The 22,887-nt window shown below is 38.1% G+C and overlaps 3 protein-coding genes and 1 long non-coding RNA gene across 7 annotated transcripts in view; 2 read left to right on the top strand and 2 right to left on the bottom strand.

Moving 5' to 3' along the window:
• The window catches only part of LOC145970696 (protein SCAI), a 74,513-nt gene extending 65,653 nt beyond the window's left edge, over nt 1-8,860 (top strand). For 2 of the 3 annotated variants that reach the window (XM_083097573.1, XM_083097574.1), the window contains 3 exons: nt 789-1,639; nt 5,399-5,884; nt 6,922-8,860. In XM_083097573.1, the coding sequence (XP_082953699.1) occupies nt 789-1,639; nt 5,399-5,884; nt 6,922-7,166 (1,582 nt within the window). In that variant the 3' untranslated portion in view covers nt 7,167-8,860. The remainder of the gene's footprint in view (nt 1-788; nt 1,640-5,398; nt 5,885-6,921) is intronic. The other variant, XM_083097576.1, reaches the window with a different exon arrangement.
• Nucleotides 484-11,663, bottom strand: LOC145970702 (uncharacterized). The gene is made up of 2 exons (XR_014438561.1): nt 6,905-11,663; nt 484-5,845 (listed from the first exon to the last, which is right to left on the bottom strand). It is a non-coding gene; the product is annotated as an uncharacterized LOC145970702 (long non-coding RNA).
• On the top strand, nt 10,401-18,854 carry LOC145970692 (uncharacterized). The gene is made up of 3 exons (XM_083097559.1): nt 10,401-10,847; nt 12,452-12,800; nt 13,908-18,854. Exons 1-3 carry the CDS (start codon nt 10,678-10,680, stop codon nt 18,555-18,557), a joined length of 5,169 nt encoding a protein of 1,722 aa, XP_082953685.1. The 5' UTR covers nt 10,401-10,677; the 3' UTR covers nt 18,558-18,854.
• Nelf-e (negative elongation factor E) lies at nt 12,062-20,933 on the bottom strand. Of its 2 annotated transcripts, none has more exons than XM_083097582.1 (4): nt 20,593-20,933; nt 19,728-20,218; nt 19,366-19,611; nt 12,062-12,819 (listed from the first exon to the last, which is right to left on the bottom strand). In XM_083097582.1, the coding sequence occupies exons 1-3, from the start codon at nt 20,680-20,682 to the stop codon at nt 19,368-19,370; spliced, it is 825 nt and encodes a 274-aa protein (XP_082953708.1). In that variant the 5' UTR covers nt 20,683-20,933; the 3' UTR covers nt 12,062-12,819; nt 19,366-19,367. The 2 variants fall into 2 exon arrangements, with proteins under 2 accessions (XP_082953708.1, XP_082953707.1); XM_083097581.1 differs by lacking the exon at nt 12,062-12,819 and adding an exon at nt 15,317-19,107.
• Nucleotides 20,934-22,887: the final 1,954 nt, after the last annotated feature.

Genomic DNA, 22,887 nt, shown 5'->3' with positions numbered 1-22,887 from the left:
TATTTTTCATCTTTTTCTCCCTCCTTTTTCCTCGTTATTTCTCTTGTTATTAATTACACGTACATTATGCATCATTTATGCGTCATCACATGACAATTTAATATATTATATTCAGTGATAAAAAACTCACTCATCATATCTACTCTTCTGTTTTACTGTTCTTATGTATGTACTTGTATATATTTTATCATAAACTTATATTATAAGACATAACTTCTTTTTATCCATAGGTAGACATGATGAATCACGTAATATGTTATAGAATTTTTATGCAATAAACTAAGGAGCAGATATAGGAAGTTTCATATTCTCTATATTTTTTATTAAAAATTTCTCAATTCTTTAGAGAATCAATATATTTTCAATATTAGAAAAGTTTTAATTTTTAATGTTATATATATATAATTTTATTAATTTTATATATCATCGAAATGTTATTTTATCATTGCACTAAAAGAAATTGTATGTTTCGATTTTAACAATCACAGAGAGAAAGAGAGAGAGAGAGAGAGAGAGAGAGAGAGAGAGAGAGAGTGTTTTAAGTTTGTATCATATATATAATTCTGAATGCGTTTTCTCTAAAAAAGACACATTTTTGAAAGTTTGAAATTATTAAAAATTATTTAATTAGTAGTATGATATAAGTGACAAAATTTCCTAGAAGGAATTAATTTTTAAAAGTTGAAAAAAAAGAAAGATAAAGAGAAAAATAATTCAATAATTAAATGATTAAAGTATTTTGTGAACACGTGCTGTGCATTCATGTATACAATCTTGATTATTTTCAGGACGATACTGGACACAAAGTATGGCCTCAAGAGGTGGCAGATCGGCGAGATCGCCAGCAAGATCGGTCAGCTCTACTATCATTATTACCTACGTACCAGCGAGACGAGCTATCTGCACGAGGCCTATTCGTTTTACGCGGCGATACGTGGTCGCGCCTACTACAGTCGCGCAGCTAAGGAGGACAGGAGCGATCTGATGGTGAAGAAGCTCAGGTATTATGCTCGCTTCATCGTCGTGTGTCTCCTGCTGAATCGTATAAAGCTCGTGCGGGAGCTCGTGCAAGAGCTCGATGCTCAGATAGCCGATTATACCAGCACGTACGAGCCGGACGATCAGCTCGAGTGGAATCTCGTTCTCGACGACATCAAGGCCTTCGTCAAGGCCGAGTCCGCAGTCGGTGTCCTGCACTCGGACTCAAACCCGATCGTGCTGATTCACAGGCTCGGTCCGCAGACCTGTCCACCTGTCGAACGATCGCCACACATGTGCCTATCTCTCCAAGAGATCCTAATCGTCGGCAATTGCGCCGATCAGGTGAAGTTCAGTGAGTTGTCAATGGACATGTTCAGAATGCTTCAGACACTCGAGCGGGAACCGAGGGACGACCCGAATCACTTGCACGACGCCTCGCCCGCCGGCCGGATGCCCTTTAGACCCGGGCCTTATCCCGGACCGGAAAACGGCGCGCCGAGACGCGACAATCCGCACAAGTACCTGCTGTACAGGCCGACCTACAGCCAGGTACAAGTGTTCCTCGCGAGTGGCTTCAAGGAGCTACCAGCCAATGGCGCGTTACTGCTGTACCTGTCGGCGGACGGCTGCTTTTCTACCGTCAAGCACCCCGAAGAAAGTGAGTGTTTAATTGAGTTTCTCTCACGTAGATGCCTTTACCGTTTGTTTTATCGCTGTGTTAGTCGCAAGTTTATAGGCGTGTAAATAGAAGGTTCGCTGAAAATAAACCTTGAAGTAAGGATGGATGCGTCTTTTCTACCAATTATGCGAATTTATTTCGCGTTAATTAAAATAGAATTACTAGTTTCGAATTATTGAGAATCATTTCTGTATTTTATTTTAAAAAATTTAGAATTAAATGGAATTATAAAATGCTTCGCGCGCAGATAACTGTTTAAGTAGCTTTTATTCGCTTTACCATTAAGATGACCTATTATCCATGGATTAATTTATAATGCATTATAAATATCACGCAGGAAAACGATATTTTTATAGGGAATAATAAATGATGGAATTAAATAATGGCAATATCTGTCAAAGAAAATTGAACTGAATCGAAAAGAAATTGAACTAAATAAAAATTATCATATTAAGGCGATGTTTTTACATTTCATACGAAATTGATGGTATTACTATTTTTGTTTCGTTTCAAAATACATTAGTTAAAATACAATGTGAGAAAGAAAGAAAGAGACAGAGAGATTTTCTGAGGTTTCGTCATTTGATACTTTTATGCAAGGAAGAAAATAAATAAGCTTTTACAATATAGAATCTATGCTTCTACAATATATGTATAATCTAATGCTCCAATGTGAAAAGAGAAAATTATGACAAATATTAAAAAATATTAGGAGTTACTTGTCATTAGATAATAAACAAAAAACGAATACGTAAACAGAGATAATATTAATATGGAATCAATTTTAGTCTTTGGAAAGTGCAAAAATTATTCTTTCAATTTTCATATATCGATGTCCCTAATTGACAATCGCGAACGAGTAAGTCGTTCATATCAAATAACTTTAATATTACACGAAAATCATTTAGATCGTTTATTGCCATCAATCTCTGCATCGGATAGTATCGAGTCCCGCATTTCACGCCCTACAATCTCATGTAAACCACCAAGTCCGTTCCGAGTCCGCTTGAGTCGATCACACCAGCACAAACGGTCATCCAAAAGTGACCACTGATACAGAACAGCCCGTTGTACAGTCATGCAGAGTTAAAGCGAATCACCCGCTCAGCGAAGCCGAAGGCGAACGCGCGTCGATTTTTTCGGTCAGTTTCCCCGATCCGATAATCCGGTACTTTAGCCACTGATACCATCATGAAGTGGCTAATTGAGTTTCCTCGAGTTGCCTCAATTGGAACAACCATAATTATAATAATAAAAAGATAATGATAATTTTCGCAATAATTTCGTAGAATATCGCTTCACCACGTGCTTCGTACACGTGTACGCCAATCACTCACTCTCTCTCTCTTTCTTTCTCGCTCTCTCTCTTTTTCTCTTAGAATGTCTCTTTGTATCAAACGAACCGTGTAGAATGCCCTAGATCGACTATAAAATACTTCAGAGACAAACTCTTTGACAAACTCAATTGACAAGACTCGATTTTTCTCACAAATTTTTAAACAAATTTTTTTGTTGAATTTGTTACTGCCATCGCTTTGTATTAAGGAAGTAAAAAAATCCTTATGGCGAGATCTAATTAGTGTATTTTTATTTAACTGTCTTATTCTCATTGCGCGATTTCGCGTGAGATATGTATTTCGTTTATTGACTCTCTCCTCTCCCCTCCTCTCTCTCTCTCTCTCTGACAATGATATTAATTATAATAAAAAACTCATCGCGATCTTGAGTGGATACAGTTACTTGAGTATATACCATCTTTTCATTCATAAGTGCGAAACGACTTATGTTAGTGCATGCTTTTCCATATTTTTTATCATGAAATTTTTTTATAAATTTTTTTGAAATAGTTTACGAATAAATACATATGAATATCTATAAAAAAATAGGTTTCTTAAATAATATAAATACAGGCTTCTTAAATAATATATTAACGTTATTTTTTGCTATTGATGATTTAATATTATGGTAAACCTCAAGTTTCGAAGGAAACTTTTGTTTTTATGGAAAAGGACACATCGCACATTTTATATGAAAAAGATAGCTCCGGTCAAATTGGCTGAAATTGAAATATGTTGTAGTTTAGATGGTGCTGATAAAAAATTTCTTCGAGCAAAAAGTCCGAAAATCAAAAATATAAAAGATATAATAATTTGAAGTGAGTGGTATTAAAGTTTAAGAAATGCCTCTTTTGAATACATAGATTAAATTAATATATAAATGTTTGAAAAAATGTATACATATAATGTGTGCTACTTCTATAATATTTAATGACTCCTTCTGTCATATGTTTAAACTCCATCTGCCATACATGTGTGCATACACACACGCACAGAGAGTTTGGAGTCATTGAATACTATAGAAATGGCATAGATTATATATATATATATTTTTTTTTTCAAACATTTATATATTAATTTAATCTATGTATTCAAAAACAGGCGTTTCTAAAACTTCAATACCACTCACTTCAATCATCATATCTTTTCATATTTTTCATCATATCTTTTCATATTTTTTTTTCAAACATTTATATATTAATTTAATCTATGTATTCTAAAACAGGCGTTTCTAAAACTTCAATACCACTCACTTCAATCATCATACCACTCACTCAAATCATCATATCTTTTATATTTTTTATTTTCGGACTTTTTGCCCGAGGAAACTTTTGATCAGCATCACTTAAAATATAGCATATTTCAATTTCAGCCAATTTGATCGAAGCCACTTTTTTCATATAAAATATGCAGCATTCTTTATATATATTATTTTTTTCAATTTTTGCGTCCAATTAATTATTTTATTTCATAAAATGTTTGCATATCTATGCTGATAAAAGTAAAAACAAGGTCACTTAAGAACCATTTATCCGCATGTCATGCGTAACTTTAGTTGATTGCAATTTAGACTAGGATTACATATTGCTTAGATAAAGGTTACATATCAGTCGCTAGTTGCAACCAAGGTCTTTAAAGGAAAATGGAGTAGCGTCCTAGCATCAAGGTTATTTCGTAATAAAGATTCGTACCATGGCGAATCTAGCTTTGCAATCAATATCAATGTATTAGAAAGACGAGTCTATCGATTACAATAATTGGTAACATAAATGATGTAGAATGAATTTCTTTTGTTTATTAATACAACTGCCTTGAGAAACATAAAAATTAAAAATTTTTAAACATTTATTTAGACTTAAAATTAAAATATTTATCGCAGTGGATGATGGCAACATTGGGGAAAGAGAAAGAAATATAAATAATTATTTAAAAATACTTGAAATTTCTTTTAATATGAAATATTTTAATAATGAGATTGCATATATAATTTTATGCATTTGTCATTTGAATAACGAAATTTTAGATTGTTGATAAAAAATTAAGTAATATATGTAAAATACATATGTATAGATACATAGAATGACAAAATCTTTTGTCATTAATTTGTATTCTTTTATTTCGGAAATCTTTAATTATTCGAAATTTTAAATATAAAAGATTTAAATAACAAACATTTAAAAGTTCTAAAAAAAGATGATTGAACAAACATTCGTTGGGAAAAGATCAATCAAAATGTAACTCATTTTTAAAGCTCGATGTAAATCCTGCAAAATATTTCGCAGACAAATAAACAAATAATGAACAGAATTTCGAGATTTCCTCAAAGTTGCCTGACATTTCCATTTGACGGCTCGGCGAACGCAGAATTGCACGATGTTGATAAAATCTTGCGATCGTACAGTGGGGTACGACCTGGGCGGCGTGTCCACGTGCAGCAAGAGGGATCCCGAGCACGGGAAGAGGCCGGCCGGTGGCAAGGAGCCACATTGCCTGTACCCGGGTGATCTCTATCCGTTCACCAGGAAGCCGCTCTTCATCGTCGTCGACTCGGACAACAGCTTCGTGTTCCAGCAGATACCGCGCTATTTTGGCCAGCCGCTGATGGTGCTGATGTCGCCGCAGGATGTGCCACCGACCCTGCGCGACCTGAGACACGGTGGCAGCCTGTTCACCCTCTTTCTTCATGCCCCCCTCGCCGCCTTCTGCCTTATATGCAACGTCGGGAGTCTGCCCGTGCAACATTGGGAGCGCTGCCAGCGTTACATCGAGCGATTCCTTAACGAGGCCAGTCAGCTCGTAACGCGTTCCCGATGCGGTAAGGATACTCGACGCAATCATGGTGTTGAAGCTTTGATTAAACGAAAACGGCTGAGGAGCAGGTTCGATGGTAGAAAACAATGAATTTTGGGAGATACTCTCTTTAAATCAGTTTCTCCCGACAATTCGCTTGTTTAAAAATTGATACTATTTAATAAGATTTTAATTGAAACACGCATTTATACTTTAACTCGAAATAGGAGCAATTAACGCTTAACAATTTGTCAGATATTCTAACCGTCGAATTTGAGTATTAAAATACTTTTAGTGCTCGCTTTTTAAAATATCAGCGTTAAAAATCATCTAAAATATGTAATCGTTTCATACACAATTTTAGATAGAACTCATCGGTGTCAAAAAGATTGAATTGTTAAATAGATGCATATAGTTATCGACAAAATTTATTTAGCTTGACCAGTATGTTGCGTGGTGTTTGACAGTTATAGCATGATATTAAGAAAAAAGCGAGCAAAATTAAGATTTTATCGTCAAAACGAGGGCATATTCTCGTTAGTGCAACAGCAGCCAGTCTCACCGAATGCGACTTATGATCGCGTTACAACAATAAACACGTTTGGCCTAGATCCAAGGAAATTTATTGGCGAACTCGCGTTCTCGATTTCTGCGTATCTCTTTAACTTCTGAGGGATAACTATTGTTTTCAGAGAGATGAAACCATGTTGTATCGCGTAAACTATCCCGAACAATCGTGTTTTGTTCAAAACAGTACCAAAATATCTTTCGGCTCAACAAATCCTCGGATGAACTTAGTCATCAAAAATTAAAAGATTTCGAAATCAATCTCGACGACAATTTATCTGACAAGATTATTTTTTTTCCTTAATTCGACGCTTTTATATCATTTTGAGAAAATAAGTTAAATTGAAAGTTTAACTTATGGTATAAGAGTAAGAAAATTAAGAAATGCGATACGATTTCTCATTCAACTTACGGTAATGAAAAATCAACACAAAAGAAAAATATATGCGTCTACTTTGATATCGTAAATTGAAAAAGATCTGATATTTAATAGGCATCCTCCTCCATCAGACCGTTCCCATTTTTCGATATCACTCATGATTTCATCTACAATCTCGTAATTCACAGAGACTAGCGTGCTGCAATTCTTTGGCGACGACTTTTTGCGGCTGCTGCTGGTGCGCTATGTGTTCTGCGATGTGGTGCTGAATCTACATCGTTCGTTCAGAGGTCGTCAACAGAGGCCGCGTTGCCATCCGCCTTTACCGGACGCGGAGGTCCTGGAGCACCCTACTCTCCATCATCTGGTTCTCGATTTGGCCGCCTGTCTGGACGCACGTGATCATTTCCCGGACAGTAACGAGCTCGCCTGACCCCGGCATCTTCCCTGCCCGGCTCCCGACATGACTCTGTTACCATCTCACAACCACGATTACGATTACGACTACTGTAATTATAATTGCAACAATAAAATCGTTACACTGAGACCTCATTAAACCGCGTCTTCGCAGTAATCGCGAGATAGCGGCTATGTGTGTATATGTGACTCGGGACTTTCAAAGGAAGACAAAGAACGATCCCGAGGTTTCCAATATGGCACACGAATGGTAGTATTGCGATATATGTTATACGATATGCGGCACTGAAGCACGATATCGCTCTACCGAGATTTAACGTGATTCATAGACGACGGGACTTGTTCACACCGTCCGATTATATCGTTCGCGTTGCGCTGCGAGAATCTCTAAATACACGATCGGCGATCGAACGAGTGTACTACTATACGCATCGACGCTTCGGACTGATAATGTAAAAATAAAAAAAACTACTGCTTTTGGTTTTCTTCGAGAAAGTTACACGCTCGATGAAAAAATGCGAATTTGAATGCTTGAACTGTAACATAGTATATGTATATACATATACATATACATGCATACATATATGTATACATACATATATATATATATATATATATATATATATATATATATGTATGTGTGTATGGAGTGGCAATATAATTTTCATACGAATAACACAATCCCCGATATTTGCATTCTTTCTGTCTCGTAAAACACGCACCGTAAAAGCGCTCTCTACCTTTGCGCTACAACTTTGCGCGAGTCAAGATAGAAATTCATGCATCATCGTGATCGCTTGTGATCGGCCGAGCCGTCATCACCCACGCGCACAACGTCTCTTCTCTCCGCTTGTTTATTTATAAGCAAAAAGTAGAGCGCGGTCTGCAAGTTTGACGTTAACCGCACGGATGATGACTCGCACGGAACGAGCGAGTCGGAAGATTATCGAAGAAAATGTTTCTCGCGTTCACTTGTGATCATCCCTCCTGGACGACAACCATAATATCGGACCTTAGCAGCCGAACGAACGTCGAGCGAATGTCATTATAGAATTCCTAGCATAATACACATATACGTACGCACACACATCTCATACATACATTCACATACATACATACATAGTGTATTATATATTTATACACATGCTGTACATTCTATATATTTTATAAAGTATTGCAAAGAATGGAGAGTTTCAGATCTATCGGACCATCTTTCAGTCAATGGAATATTGTTGGATTTCGAACGAAATCTTTTTTTGCAAAAACTTCATCGCGCCGCACCGTCCGCCCAATTTTGTAGATTAAATATCTTGATAGTTAAATTAAAGATTTGTTGAAGTAAATCTTATTTAAAATTAGTTAAAAGACAATATTTTGTTATTTACGTGAAACTTGATTTACCAACTTTATTATTTTCTCTGATTATATATATCTTATAATTTTTAATTATTTATGTCTCAAAAATGTTGAGTTTATATTAATACTTTTAGTCTAAAATTGATGATTAAAACCGACGTAAAATACGTATAAATAGTCCGAAACATCCTGTAAAATATGTTACAAATGCGGAAAAAGATATAATGTTATATATTTACATATTGATATGCAAATGTTTCGTACAATAAATAATAACTAAGATTTATATAGATTTTACATTCAAAAATAAAAATTGGAAATGTAGAATAAAATAAATATAATGAAACTGTTTCATATATGAAATTTTATTTACAAGAACATAGAGATCGCGAGAATTGAAGAGTTAATAATAATTTTTGCGCTTTTTTTAAGTTTAGATGATCGATCTCAATTTATTTTTGCATTCGAATCATCGTCTCATCAGTCTATAATAGAATATTCAATATGTATACAGGATGTTTCAGAATTATCGTTGTTCTATTCTTTCTTGATAAATTGTTCCTCAAAAAAAAATGTATCGATAATATTTAATAGTTTATATATTATTTCAATTTATTATTTATCTATATATTATAATTGAAGATATCATATTGAAGACGACTTTATATGTAATCAATATTTTATTAAGAAGGATTAACTCTCTTGGTCGATTTTTCAAGACATGAAAGATACGCCGGTAATCTTGAGACATGTTTATATATATATATTGAATTACGAATATGTACAATTACGAATGCAGATTTCAAGAAGAATGCACAGCGCAGTTGCGCGGCTCTTTTCTACGAATTATTTTTACATTGACCGAAGTGTATTAACACAAATTTGATATTTGTTTAGGTGTCATCAATAGTATTATATCGCGATGTTGGCATTCGATGCCAAGATGTGACACAATCTTATGCCGAATCTTCATGCTTTCTTCATGCTGCATACATGTTCGAGCTGCAGAAAGATGCATGTCATTGCAACGAGATTGTTCAAGAAGAAAACATTTCATCTTTCAATCAAGCTAGATGATCTTTATCCTGCCATTTCAAATCGAAATTGCTTCGAGGAAACACCGAAGATGCACGTTCAACTTTTGTTCAGATTTTTTCCAGATACTCCTACTTTATATTAGCTACATCCCTAAAGGATAGTTAATAAGCGAAAGTAGAGGATTTGAAGAATCGAGGATCTTGCGTAAGAATCAGCTTCTTTTATTTTTTTACGGCAACAATAAAAAAATTGCGACTTTATACATAATTAAAATAACGCGAAAGAATTATTGAATCGCTTGTACTGCTGCCACTGCACAAGTGACCTTCTTCGATAATTAAGACAGCGGTAAGTGACGCTAATGTAAGGTAGAATACCGCAGCTGTATCCTAATTTTGTGCTGTGTTAGCGGCACTTGTCAGTGTCATTTTATCATTGAGAATTTTACTCCGAACGACGACAATAGATTCAAATAATCATACATCATATTTCACAGTCACATCAATTCTTCATTTTTCTCGATAACTGAAGATACCAACAAATATCATTTTAACACAATACATTATTTGATACTTAGCCAATCATGACGCGATTTCTTCCACGTCTAGCAAATCAAAACCAAAGGGGAGAAGAAACACCGCCTCTCGATCAGCTTCCCAAATATTCTCGCGCACGGTGATGGACCGGATAAAATTTGTCACGATAGTACGCGTGTACTGCGACGACGACCGCAGATGCACCAGGTGATTCGATGACTCGGGCGTTCTCGAGACAGTGTCGTGGCCCACCGAATACCGGTGGCTGCTATAAATAATTTGATGTCCGCTCCGGTCGCGCTCGCGATGGACGGCCGAGGGTACAGAAGAGAGTCGGCTAGGAGCCGCTGTAGCGGGCTGCTCTAGCGACCGCTCAGCCTCCTTCTCTCCATACTATTTCTCTTTCTTTCTCTCTCTCTTTCTCTCTCTTTCTCTTCTCCACGATCAAGAGACGAAGGACGTCTCGCGGACGACGTCTCGAGAAGAACTACGAAACGTCGTCGTCGTTTCTTGATCGTCGACGTCAAATCAAGCAGACAGGCAGAGGAAGAGGAAGACTGGAGGTGGATCACCGGCATCGTTTCTCCGGGGGTGGGGATGGAGCCGGAGCAACGAGGACGACGCGCTTCGTCGACGTCGAGCCTCGGACGCGAGGTCCGTTGCGGTTGTCAGTACTACCAGAGCGACTCGCTTCTGCCGGAACGACGTGCTCTTCAAGCCAGACCATCATCCAGGACGATGCAGCAGCCACCTGCGGTCCGCTGCAGGTCAGTATATCTTTCTTCTACGCCAATCAAACCGGAGCTAAACGCATTGAGCATCTATTCTCGCCCAATGGATGGTGTAAGGTGGTGTTTCTGTCTTCGCGAGATTATCCATCTGACCCACCTGTCCTCTTCGTCGCGCATATTGGGTATAGGTTACACATCTGTGAAACCACATCGCAGATCACCGCGGCTATTTAAGGTTCGCCCGGCTGGCTATAGATAGAAAGCTCGGTCAGCTCCCAAATCCGCCAAGTCCAGTTCCCCGTCCGCAACCCGCATCCCGCATCCGCGCACCGGTATACGCCATGACCTCCCCGGGATGGACGTCTGACGCGGAACCATTAGACCGTGCATTGGGATACTGTATAGAGCGCGTTTACAGCAAATATCGGAGAAGTGATTCAGTTTAAATCTTCAGATTCAATTTAAATCGTCAGAGTTTAAATCTTGATGCTGCAGAGTGAAACGTTGTTTTGATGTTACACGAAAGTGATTTCAATTTTTATTCACGAGGATGTAATTATAATGATAAAAAATGTATTTATAGAAAATGCAACAAAAAAGATCTTTAAAATTTGTGTATAAAGATTGAAAAATTTAAATCTGAAAAAATGTGAAAAATTCTAGATGTTTTTTCAAATATTTTTGCGATTCTTTTTTAAACGTTTGTGTCATTTTTACGCATCTGTAGCATCGAAAATTCAGCTTATTGAATTCACATTCAATTTCTGCTTTATAAAATAAATAGGGTGACAAATTTTTCATTCAAAATACAGTCGAATTCTTTAAATGCAAAAATTGTAAGTAGCATATTTTTAGAAAATATAGAAATAATATAAAGTAGAATGTCTACGAAAAATGCGCCAAGTATTGCACGGTCTAAAGGAATACTAAAGGACAATATATCGAACCCAAAACGAACATAACGTGAAATTACCAATGACACCAGTGACATATCGGTTGATGAGTTTTGTTCGATCGACATGACCATTCCGATGTAGATATCCTGTGTAATTTCATCCTGCATTCGTTTGCATTGGTCTCATGAGATCAAAAAGAGATCATCGAAACATGTAGGGCAATATGTCATGATCGGATGGAAGGAATTAAAAGAGATACATGGATCTTGAAACTACGCAAAAGACATTTGGGATGAATTTTATATAGATGTGATATTTCAGTGTGTGTTTTGGTCTACTATAGATATATGATAATAGATTGTGAAAGAGGAATATTTATTTTTTATTGTGACATTTTCATACGAATATCGTAACCACTTTCGATACTGAAATTAACATCTTAGACATCTTAATTGTTATTCAGAATATCTCGATAATATTAGCGCGCAAATCACAATTCATCTGACAATAAATTCGTTGTACGCGATTACGGTTCGATTTATTCGTTCGACTCTCATTCAGTGTAAAGATATTTTCTTGCATATCTCGTTGAAGACACATTTACATTTAAATATTCGACATTTGCGCGGTATCGCACACACAAATCGCCCAGAATTACATACAAAAAATGAAGCTTTTTATTTGTAACACAGAATTTTAATTGCGTCCGATATAATAAGATACAAGCATGAATTCTCGGTACAGCGAGCACGAGTACGAACCGATCGCGTCGCCGTCGCCGCATCCGGCGATGGCGCCGGTCGTGCGTATCACCGACACGGACGTGATGCCCGTCGCCGACAGCGACGACAGCATCGACGACCGAGGCCGGCTGCCGCCGGAGCTGATCCTGGACGGCGATCTGATCCTTCCACTGGATGGCAAAATCGAGGACAGCGCGATGGAGGGTCGCGAGCTCGGCGGGACTGGCGATACTTCCGAGGAGCAGGAGCCCACGACGCAGCAATTCCAGGACAGACTCGAAGAGCGGTTCCTCGACGCGCCTACTCCTTATACCGAATCCAGGACCGACGGCGAGGTCAATACCAGTCAGGTAATGTCTCCACCGTGATCTTGACCGGATAAAAATGAATATTCATAGAAAAGTATTGTACACCTAATGTAATATAAAGAATAATAATTTTTGGAGGAAACAAAAAAATCAATCCATAATCTATTACATTAGAGACAGTACATGATGGAATTATATTAACGATATATTGATAATATTATAGTTTATTTTTTTTTTTTATAAAGTGGTTTCCAAATTAAATCTGTAGAAACTTCATCTGCAAGAGAATCGTTGCTCTTTCTTCGTAAATTAAATAAAAAAGAATAACGGGAAAAAGCGGTTAAATATAACTGCCGCGCGAATCGATAGAGAACCCCGGAATTTAAAAACACCACGAGGCTTGTGAGATTGATCTTGTTGTCTTTAGTTCGTCACTCGTGCCGAATGGAGCCTATATTTAGCAAAACTCGCGTATAAAAAAGAGACACGAACGTGTCACTGCTCGATTGCGTAATCGCGTTACTCGCAATACGTTCCAGAAAACTGAAGTCTCTCCATCTCGATTTTGCAATCGCATCCAAGAATATGTATGGCGCCATCGAAATATTAATCATTCTTCGACCTTGCTAGTTGCTTTCAATGAGAACATGAACTAGTTCACGCGAATTATTGTATACGTAAAATCCTCGCGATATTGCGGTGAATCCAACAGATAAATTCGAAATTTCTTGAATCTGACAATACGTGGCATACTTTGCGATTAATTACAATGGCTACAGCTACGTCATAGTAATTTAAAATATGCGCTTTTAATACGTGTACTTTGCGTGTTTCTAAACAGCATTGCATGTCGAATGCTTCGCATGATACTAATTCATTTTCATTGTGACCTCAAAGTAAGAACTGTGTTTGATATAATATTATAATATCTAAGTGTTTCAATTTTTATATTTTATGAAGCAGAAAAGTTTCTTCCACAGAATAATTAATATTAAAAAGTACATTGCAATTCTCCAAAATCTTATAATTATTATTCTTTGTATTAATGACATTTTTTTGTTTTGAAATTTTTTAAGTATCTTAAGAGACGAATATAATTTTTTTTTTCAACCCGCGTTATTTCTCATGGAAGCATATTTGTTATTGCAGGTAGACTCATCGGCGATGGAGGAACTGCCACTTCGGAGAGGCGCTCGCGGTTTATCTCAACGCATGAAGACGCAGGCTAGCAAGCTGCGCTCTCGGCTCCGGGATTTCAAACGCCCCACATTCTCGTTCCCGCAAAAACGGCAGAAGCCTGATAAAAAGAAAACGACAACGACAACGACGACGAGATCGACAGCGAGCAGTGGCAAGTCGGAAAAATCCCGCAAGTCAGCGGAAAAGCGACCTAGTAGAATGGATCGAATAAGAATGTCCATTTCCGAGAAAACGGCGAAACTCAGTTTGCCTGACAGATCCAAATTTCATCTACCGGAGAGACCGAAATTCAGTTTCCCGGACAAGTCGCGCTTCCACTTGCCGGAGAGGCCAAAGTTCAATATTAAAAAGCCCAATATCCGTTTACCGGAAGCGTTTACTCGCGTCAAACGGCCTTCTCTGCATGAGCAACAGCAACATTCGACCGAGTCCACCGCCGGTTCCAAGCGTAACATCTTCGACTTTGCCACGTATCCGCGTATTTTCGACAAAAAGTCCAAGAAGCACGATGAGTACGCGACGTCTTCGCCTAAAGACTCTAGGACTCAGTCCGCAGAGAGCGCGACCTTTCCTCGTACCCGGAAGAGGAAATCCTTTGGCGCTAGATGGACTCAGCGCTTCTCGACTTATAATCCGGATCAGGATCGTCCGGAAGAAGAGGCAGCAGCAAGTGACTCTCCTCCATGGCATCAGAGTTCGATAGAAGAACCACCAAGATTGTCGGCCAGAACGGAAGAAGAGATATTGGCAGCGGCTCGCGCGATTCCGTGGGAGGATACGAGAAAACGGGATCAATACGACGAAGAGGAGATACAGTACATGGACCATGAGCAAGAGTCATCGGAGATGTCAGATCGGCATTCCGCTCCGCCGAAAAGAATGCATAGGATGTCGGGGCGGCAGGAAGAATCGTACGAGCAGGAAGAAGTAATGGATCCGAGATTATATGATCAAGAAATAAAACCCGTTCACGGAGACGAAATCGAAGAAGATGAAGATGCGCCAGCTGATTGGCGCGCAAATCAAGAGATGATGCTTGAAGAAAAATTCAGACCGATTGCCAGGGCACGATCGTTGGATGAGGATATACCGCGAGTTATGGGACGAGAAGAATACGATGAAACATTTATGGCTGTAAATCCGAGACGATTTGGACCACATAAAATGACTCCTGAAGAGGAAAAAGAGGGTGAAGAAGAATTAGAAGAGGATGAAGAAGAAGATGAGCCCTCTTCGATGCAATCCGACCGGGAACAACAACCTTCTAGTGGCAGTTCTTACGATCGAAGGCGTCGCGGAATCATAGAAGAGATTGATTCTGACGAATTCTTTGTGCGGGCGAGCGGTATCAGTCAGGACGACATCAACCTGAATAATTATCTAACTGACGAGATCCGAGCTCTTAAATCGAAAATCGACGAGCTTCCACCTACTCCGCCGCCTCAACGTCCTATGAGAACCTTGAAAAAACGTAAGGAGGATTTAACGGAGCAGTCCACCGAAGCAATACCACCAGCAAGACCGAAACGGGAACGCTCGGCGGCGGCTCGACGTAGTCGAGAAGCGTCAATCGTGGATGAGGTGTTCCGTGAACGCACAAGAAGTGATTCTAGAAGCGATTCTAGACATCTCGTGGTGTATCAGACGGAGGGGAATCAATCGGAACTATTGCAGGAACCATTGGACGATATAGTCGTGGTAAAACCGGCGCGAAGAAAATCGAGGTCATCTTTACGTAGTCAGTCGCAGCCACCGATGGAATCATCGATACTCTTCCCCTCGACGCCTGCTGTATTTGATTCATCTGATCTTCTTTCAGCCACGCCACCCATTGTACCGGTACGCAGGAAGCGTTCGCACCGAGAGACGATGATGGACCGAAGAAACGGCAATGTGAATGTACCAATTTGCAATGGTCATCGCGATGATGAGTGGGAAATTGAAATTGCCAAAAAGCCAGTGATCCCGACGAGAAAATCACGATCGCGACAGTCATTGGTTGAACGTGATATCTTAATGTCCACAAGCCGTGACAACATCATAAACTTAGACGCACGGCACCGACGAGCGGAATCCGCGCCGGAACCGGAAGTGGTACCGGTTCCGCCAAAGAGACGATCTCGTTCGAGAACAACGTCAGTTGCCGCCGACGAGGACAGGACGTCACATGGTGCAGAGTCTTTGCCGGAAGCCGACTACATAGAAGAGGATATACCGCGAGAGGACGAGAGCGGTTCGAGGGATTTTTTTGGTTACGCTATCGTGGAGAAGCGTGAGAAACCACCCAGACCACCACCGCCTAGGAAAAAACGCAACAAGTTTGCTACGACACCGAGACCGACTCCGCCTAAACGACCTCAACGAGCGTACAGCACTCTGGGACCCGCCAGAACGAGGGATACCAGCGCGGCATCAGAAATCGGTATATTAACACCCACTGAATCCACGCCGTACATCGAAATTGACGCAGAAGATATCGAGCACAGAGATTTTCGCAGCGGGATGCTTAACAAGATCCAAGGCCGACCGCTTCCGGCGCCGCCGCGACCACCCAGAGCGAAGAAGGAGCACGCAATCATTGAACGACCTCGCACCCCGTTCGAGTACTCGGAGACAATGGAGACGACGGCGGCGACACAAACCGATCCATTGCCGGACGATATGGTGATCGAGGAGATCACCCAGGCAAAGCTCATAGTAACGCCTTCAATATCAGGTTCACAAGTGATGGTATCGATGGAGCGCATACCTAGCCCGAGTAGGACAAGCACGCCGCCCGTACCACCACTACCAATGTCGCAGTTTATACGAAAGGAGGAAGAAGAAGAAGAAGAGGAGGAGGAAGAACGGCAGGAAGAGGACATTCGAATGGCGTATGGTGATACGGTGTCACTGAGGACACCATCGCCGATGAGAGAAAGAGATTTAGAAGACAAGTATCGATCGGCGCCGCATTTGAAAGAACGCGTCGCGAAAGAATCGCAATCACGACCTCAGATCAAATCCTCAGGCCTGCTATCTGACGAACCGTTGAGGATTAACACTCTTGAAGTTGGCGACTTAAAAGTCGATCGGTTGAGCGTGTCACAGATAGAAGCGCACAAAATTATGGCATCCGAAGTGGACGCAATGATGATTACGGCGTCGGAATTGAGAGGCTGCAGCAGTTCGGTGGAAGAGAGTTTTTCGCCAGCTATCATCAGAGAACTGATGGCGATTAGGAGTCACTTGGAAACCGTAGTGCAAGAGAGACACCGCAAAAGCGAGGAGTCCGCGAGTCGCAAGATACCCGACATTCCCACGACCGACGACAGTCAAGTTCGAGAGCAGGAATCTGTTTTGCAAGAGGATTCGCGAGAAGCGGCAGAATCCGACGAGGCCATCGAACCGGTGTTCGCGGAAGACAAGGAGACGGAGACTAACGAGGACCAAAAGGTTATTAAAACAGACATAATAGATGTCAAGGATAAAAAAATATCACACGCCCTTTCAGTTGCTCAAACCAAAGAATTCCCTTCCTCACAAATACTTGCGATAGATGAATTAGAATCCAAGGGTAAAGACGAATTGATCACACATTTGCTCAAGATAGCTCAAGGTATTCAAGATAAGTCGTTACGAATTTTAGATTCCGAACATCCCCTAACTTTGAGTTCGCAAACCACGTCGGGCTCTCACGTCGATGAATCTCGTGCCTCATATCCTCCATTGGATGTGCCTTCAGCTCGACCTTCCGAATCGAGAGTGTCGCCAGAACGCGTTGACGAACTTCCGAGTAGCTCTGCCCAGTCTACTACTATCACTTCTACTACTTCCACTGCTACGGCTACGGCTACTGCTACTGCTACTTCTACTACTACTACTATTGTTGCCGACCCGGGCACAACATCTACGAGTCTTCATGGCAGCAAAGACGATTTGTCTGATAGTAAAGAACAGATTCCTCGTAAGTCGAGGTCTAGATCCCCTTCGCTTAGCAAAGGTATCGTGCGGCAAACTGCGTCTCCAGTCCGTTCATTACCACCAGCCATCTCTGTGACTCCCGACACACCTGATTCGATCGTACAGAGACATGGCACTTCTGTGGATGCTCAACCACAGCGTGCCATCATTTCCTATTCTTCGGACACAAGACACAGTGTCCCTAAGGACGCTCAATCGCAGCGTGCCGTCATTTCCCATTCTTCCGATACGAGACAATCCCTTAGAGAGAGACAAAGGGAGTCCTCTGAATCGCCAGTGTCCTCTTTTCCTTTAAACTCAACTCATTTAATCGCCTTTCCAGCCTCCGAAATTCCAATCCAATTTTTTTCTTTGAGTGAAATAAATCGACACATTGATATAGAACCTGGTGTTATAGACACTACACAGCAGCTTCTCCGAGCTATTCGATCGGCCGGTATAAGAGCCATGAGGCATTTTATAAGGTATTTAACGTCCACACTAAGTGTAGATGATACGAGAGAGAAAATCAGAGAAGTAGAATTAGCAATATGTGCTCTGTTACTTTTGATTGTAGGCTTGTTGATATATTATTTTAGTAACACAAAAACTGTAACACATCTTCACCATTGGGATTACTTTAATCCCCCTCAATAACATGTTTTCTACAATCCAGTTTGTCTATATCATATGTATACATATTCATAAATAATTCATTGGTACATAGAAATTAAAATTTCATATTCTTATATAAATTTGTTTTATATAACAATAATTTTGTGTTGAAGGACATATAATATATTGAAAAAATACAGTCTATGGCGAAACAAGGAATTGAGATGGAATTATAATTCTTATACAAGTATCAAAATAAAGCAAAACGCCAGGTTTGTAATAAACAAATTGTAATTTTATCACTGTGCCAAATATACAATTAATATCTGAAGTATACAATTTATAACAATTTTTAGTCTAATTTATTTTATGATATGCACAAGTATGAATAAGTAAATTTTTAGTGTAGAAAGATTATTGAATATTTCAGATATAATCTTTTTCAATTTAAAAGAAAATATTATGTAGCAAAATATTTATATTTTTGCTAGTTAAATTATCAAGCAATCTTTTTATTCTTAGTTCCTTTTTACTCCCCATTCGTATTTTAATAATCTGATGCATATGCATAAATAGGATGGTATTGTGTGCCCTATCAATTTAAAAAAAAGTGAGTAAGATAGAAAAAAATATACATGCCTATAATCTCATAAAAATTGTTTGCTATATATCTAAATTTATTGTATTGATGACACAGAATATGTCACAATGAAATAGAAGAGTAATATTAGAAATAAATTAAAAAGAAAGTTACTATAGATAAATATTAAATAACAAATTGTTAAAAAATACATAATGTTGTTTGGAATATTAACATTTGAAAAATTAAGAGTAATGCAAAAATACTTACATTTACTGGAAAAGATCCTCTTCATATACTTTAAGATCTCGTCTGTCTTTATGTGCGCTTTTTTGTGAATAGTTAGCTGCAATTGGTGACCACATAGAACTAGACATAGTATCACTCACAGGCTCTATTATAGGTTGTCTTCTTGCTAATGAGACTTTCAATTGAATCGAAGAGACCATACTACCATCCATTTCACTTATTGCTCTTTCAGCTGCTTCAGCTTTCTCAAAAGTTATAAAGCCACGGCTAAGAAAAAAAGCATAGAATTGTTACTTACATCATATTGCTGCAAAAATATCTCTAGTATATTTAAGTTTTAAGTCCATATTATTGTATATATAGGAAAAATAATTTGTACTTACTTTTTTTCTACTTCCATTGAAATATTAACAATATTTCCAAAACTTTGGAAATGTTTCTTAAGATAATCTTCTGTTATCTTGTATCCACATACAAATATTGTATTTCCTGCACGTGGTTTAATCTCTTGTTTAGATGGAGTCTGTGTATCATTGACACTCCTGTCTCCAGTATCTTGAGCACCAACAAAACTATTATACAAATCTTTCACTCTTGGTCTTACTGCCTCTGTTTCTTCCTCTTCTTGTGTCGCCGAAAATGGCTGGTAAGAACTAACTGTTTTTTCTGTACTATTTAATTTTCTTTCTAGTCCACGAGATCTCTTGAAAGTTTGCTCCAGTCGTTTAGGAGTCTTTGGAGCTGTGATTACACCAGATTTTATTAATTTCTTAGCTACTTCGCGGGCATCTCTTGCTTCTGTAGGTCGTTTTGGAGCTTGAGGAATACGTTCTACTTCCTGTTTAGGGGCCTTTAAATCTTGCAGCGCCTTTTTCTACAAACAAAAACGATTAACAATGACTGAAGATATAATCAAAGAAACATACAAATTATTTAGAGAATATTTTATTTTTGCAAGTAAAAATTTAGAAATTTAATTTTACAATCTGTTAAATGAATTAAAAAATAGATATCTATATAAAAAGAATGTGCATTATTTTTCTCTTTCTAAAACGTATAGTTTAGGTTCTTTTTATTATTTGCTACAATTTTACTAATCTTTAATTCTCTGTAGATGTATGTTTCTTCTTTTTCCATTTTTTCTTCTTTCATCTTCTTATTATAATTTATTACAATAATTGTACACACATAATGCATTCACATGCATGTTTGACATTTAAAAAAAGTAAACATAACCTCATTATATACCTTTCTCTTGAGTTTGTTATATTTGGCCTGTAACATCAGCTCTTCCTCCGTTAAATTTGACGGAAAATGCAAGTACACCATGTTTTGCATGTAATATCAACAACAAACAAAATATTTCAAGTCCGTTTTTATATCAAGATTATAAATTGTTTTATATTCGCACTCTCCCCTTTTTTTCTTCTTCTATAATTTTCTACACTCGAGAATTTTTAGGAAGTCTTCCTAGTAGTTTCGTATTAGTAGTTTCGCAATCTTCGAAAATTTTTTTCCACTTGAAACGGAATGAATATATGTATTCGGAAGTTGAAGATATATAGGGTCTGTTCTTTTCAGCTGCACTGCTGCACTAGTGCAATAAGTTAGAAAGAAACAAACATACTTTCTTTCACTCTAACTAATTGCACTAGTGCAGCAGTGCAGCTGAAAAGAACAGACCCATATACAGTGAAGAATTGAGTTCAAAAAATGCATGTAAGGAAATGTCATGGATGAGTGCGTTCGAAAATCCTACTTGTGAGGTAGAGTATTATTTAATTGACCAATCAGAGCAAAGAAATCTTTACCTTTGATTGGTCAAATAAAATTTATTTTATCTCAAAAGTAGTATTTTTGAACGCACTCAAGAGAGAAAAAAATTTTTCGCACATGCGTAATAATGCAAATAGCAGACGCTTCTTATCAACCTTCAATCGTACCCTTTGCGCTGTCACAGAAAAGTAATAGGAAATGTATTTAAAATATCATTCGTATTAAGTTAGCCGGAAATTTTTCAGCCAACCAAAAATCTCCTTATGGAATCGTTTGTATTTCGTATGAAAATGTTTGAAGTGTGATTAAAAACGTTTGTGAGTAATTAGAATAATTATAAAAAATTAATCATTTTTACAGTATGTAGTTAGCCAACATAACTAAATATTAAAAATTCTCCTTATGAATCGTTTGTATTTCGTATGAAGAGTTTTGAAGTATAATTAAAAAGGTTTGTGAGTCATTCGTTTAATTTTAATTAAATTTTTTTATATTGTGAAGTTAGCCGGAAGCTATATAAAATGGACGCCGTCCTGTGATTGGTCGATTTGCTTATGGTAAATACTAAAATTTTCTCATGTGTACTGACTTTGGTCCATATTCTGAATCCTCTTTTATCGATAAAAGTGCCTCTAAAAGTGGCTTACAGCCAATCAGAAGGCTTATAAGCCACTTTTAAAGGCACTTTTATCAATAAAAGAGGATAATCTGATGTAGAGGACGGATTGCAATTCTTGTCTGAAATCTTGTATTCTCACTTCAACAAAAAAGTTGTTATTCTCATAGACGAGACCGACGCGCCCATTATGAAAGCTGTTACAGAGAACATGGATGATAAACTCCTGCGATACCTGTTAAATTGTATTAGCCATCTGATGTCGGCAAGCTTAAAGGATCAAATAATTGTGGCGCGTGCATTACTTAATTCCTGTGTTCGTTTATCTGGAGTATTTTCCTGGGAATTACGCAATCATTGTAATGTTTTATTCTTGCAAGAAGATAATTTTTCTGGAGTATATGGATTTACAGTACAGGAAGTAGATAGTCTATTTGAGAAAAGTGAATTTCAAGCAGTGAAAGATTCTGATGGTGTCAAAGAGTGGTATGATGGATACCAAATATTAAATAGTGAAGAAACAAGAATTTACAGTAGCTGGTCTGTCATAAATTATTTGCAAAATAGTGTTAAAAAGAAGAGAAAAATGTTCGATAGCTATTGGGCCAGGTCAGGCTTTGTGGATATTTTAGGAAACTTGTTTGTGAAATGTGAGATACAAAAGCCAATCGAGAAACTTCTTGAAGATGAGAACATTGAAATAGAACTAGCTGAGCCAACAGTTGATAATATTTTGGAACTGAAAAAGACAATCTCTGATTCACAGAATAAATTAGATACCTCGCAAGTGAATTTCTTCTTACAGCTTCTGTGGGATAATGGTTTGTTGAATGCAGTTGAAAAGAATGCGCACATTGTAAGTCTGAAGATACCAAATTGGGAGATAAAGAGCGTAATCGAACGTAAATGTTACAGTCAAAGGATGTTTAGTACAAAGTATAAACTCGAGCCTGAAAATATAGAAAAATACATACAATCACTGAGGAATTTGCTATTAATGGCAAATGATGAAGAGGAAACTGAAAAAAGTAAAGAAAAACCATTTCGTGAACTCGTTAATGCAGTTTCAGGCCTCTTTTCAGAAGGTGCGACAATTCCATATAATGAGTCAGAGTTATATCACATTCTTTTTTATTTGGCATATAATAGTA

The sequence above is a fragment of the Camponotus vicinus genome, unplaced genomic scaffold (genome assembly GCF_025532165.1).
Source record: "Camponotus vicinus isolate PSW18456_S1 unplaced genomic scaffold, iyCamVici1.0 SCAF_4, whole genome shotgun sequence".
NCBI lineage: Eukaryota > Metazoa > Arthropoda > Insecta > Hymenoptera > Formicidae > Camponotus > Camponotus vicinus.
The sequence above is the reverse complement of the archived record's forward strand: the minus strand, read 5'-3'. Positions and strand labels throughout refer to the sequence as shown.

Coding starts and splice junctions, on each gene's coding strand:
- LOC145970692 (XM_083097559.1), top strand. CDS start 10,678: ATGGAGCCGGAGCAACGAGGACGACGCGCTTCGTCGACGTCGAGCCTC. Junction 10,848..12,451: donor CCACCTGCGGTCCGCTGCAG/GTCAGTATATCT, acceptor TTCTCGGTACAG/CGAGCACGAGTACGAACCGA. Junction 12,801..13,907: donor GCGAGGTCAATACCAGTCAG/GTAATGTCTCCA, acceptor TTGTTATTGCAG/GTAGACTCATCGGCGATGGA.
- Nelf-e (XM_083097582.1), bottom strand. CDS start 20,682: ATGCAAAACATGGTGTACTTGCATTTTCCGTCAAATTTAACGGAGGAA. Junction 20,219..20,592: donor ATAACAAACTCAAGAGAAAG/GTATATAATGAG, acceptor TTTTGTTTGTAG/AAAAAGGCGCTGCAAGATTT. Junction 19,612..19,727: donor TCAATGGAAGTAGAAAAAAA/GTAAGTACAAAT, acceptor TTTTTTTCTTAG/CCGTGGCTTTATAACTTTTG.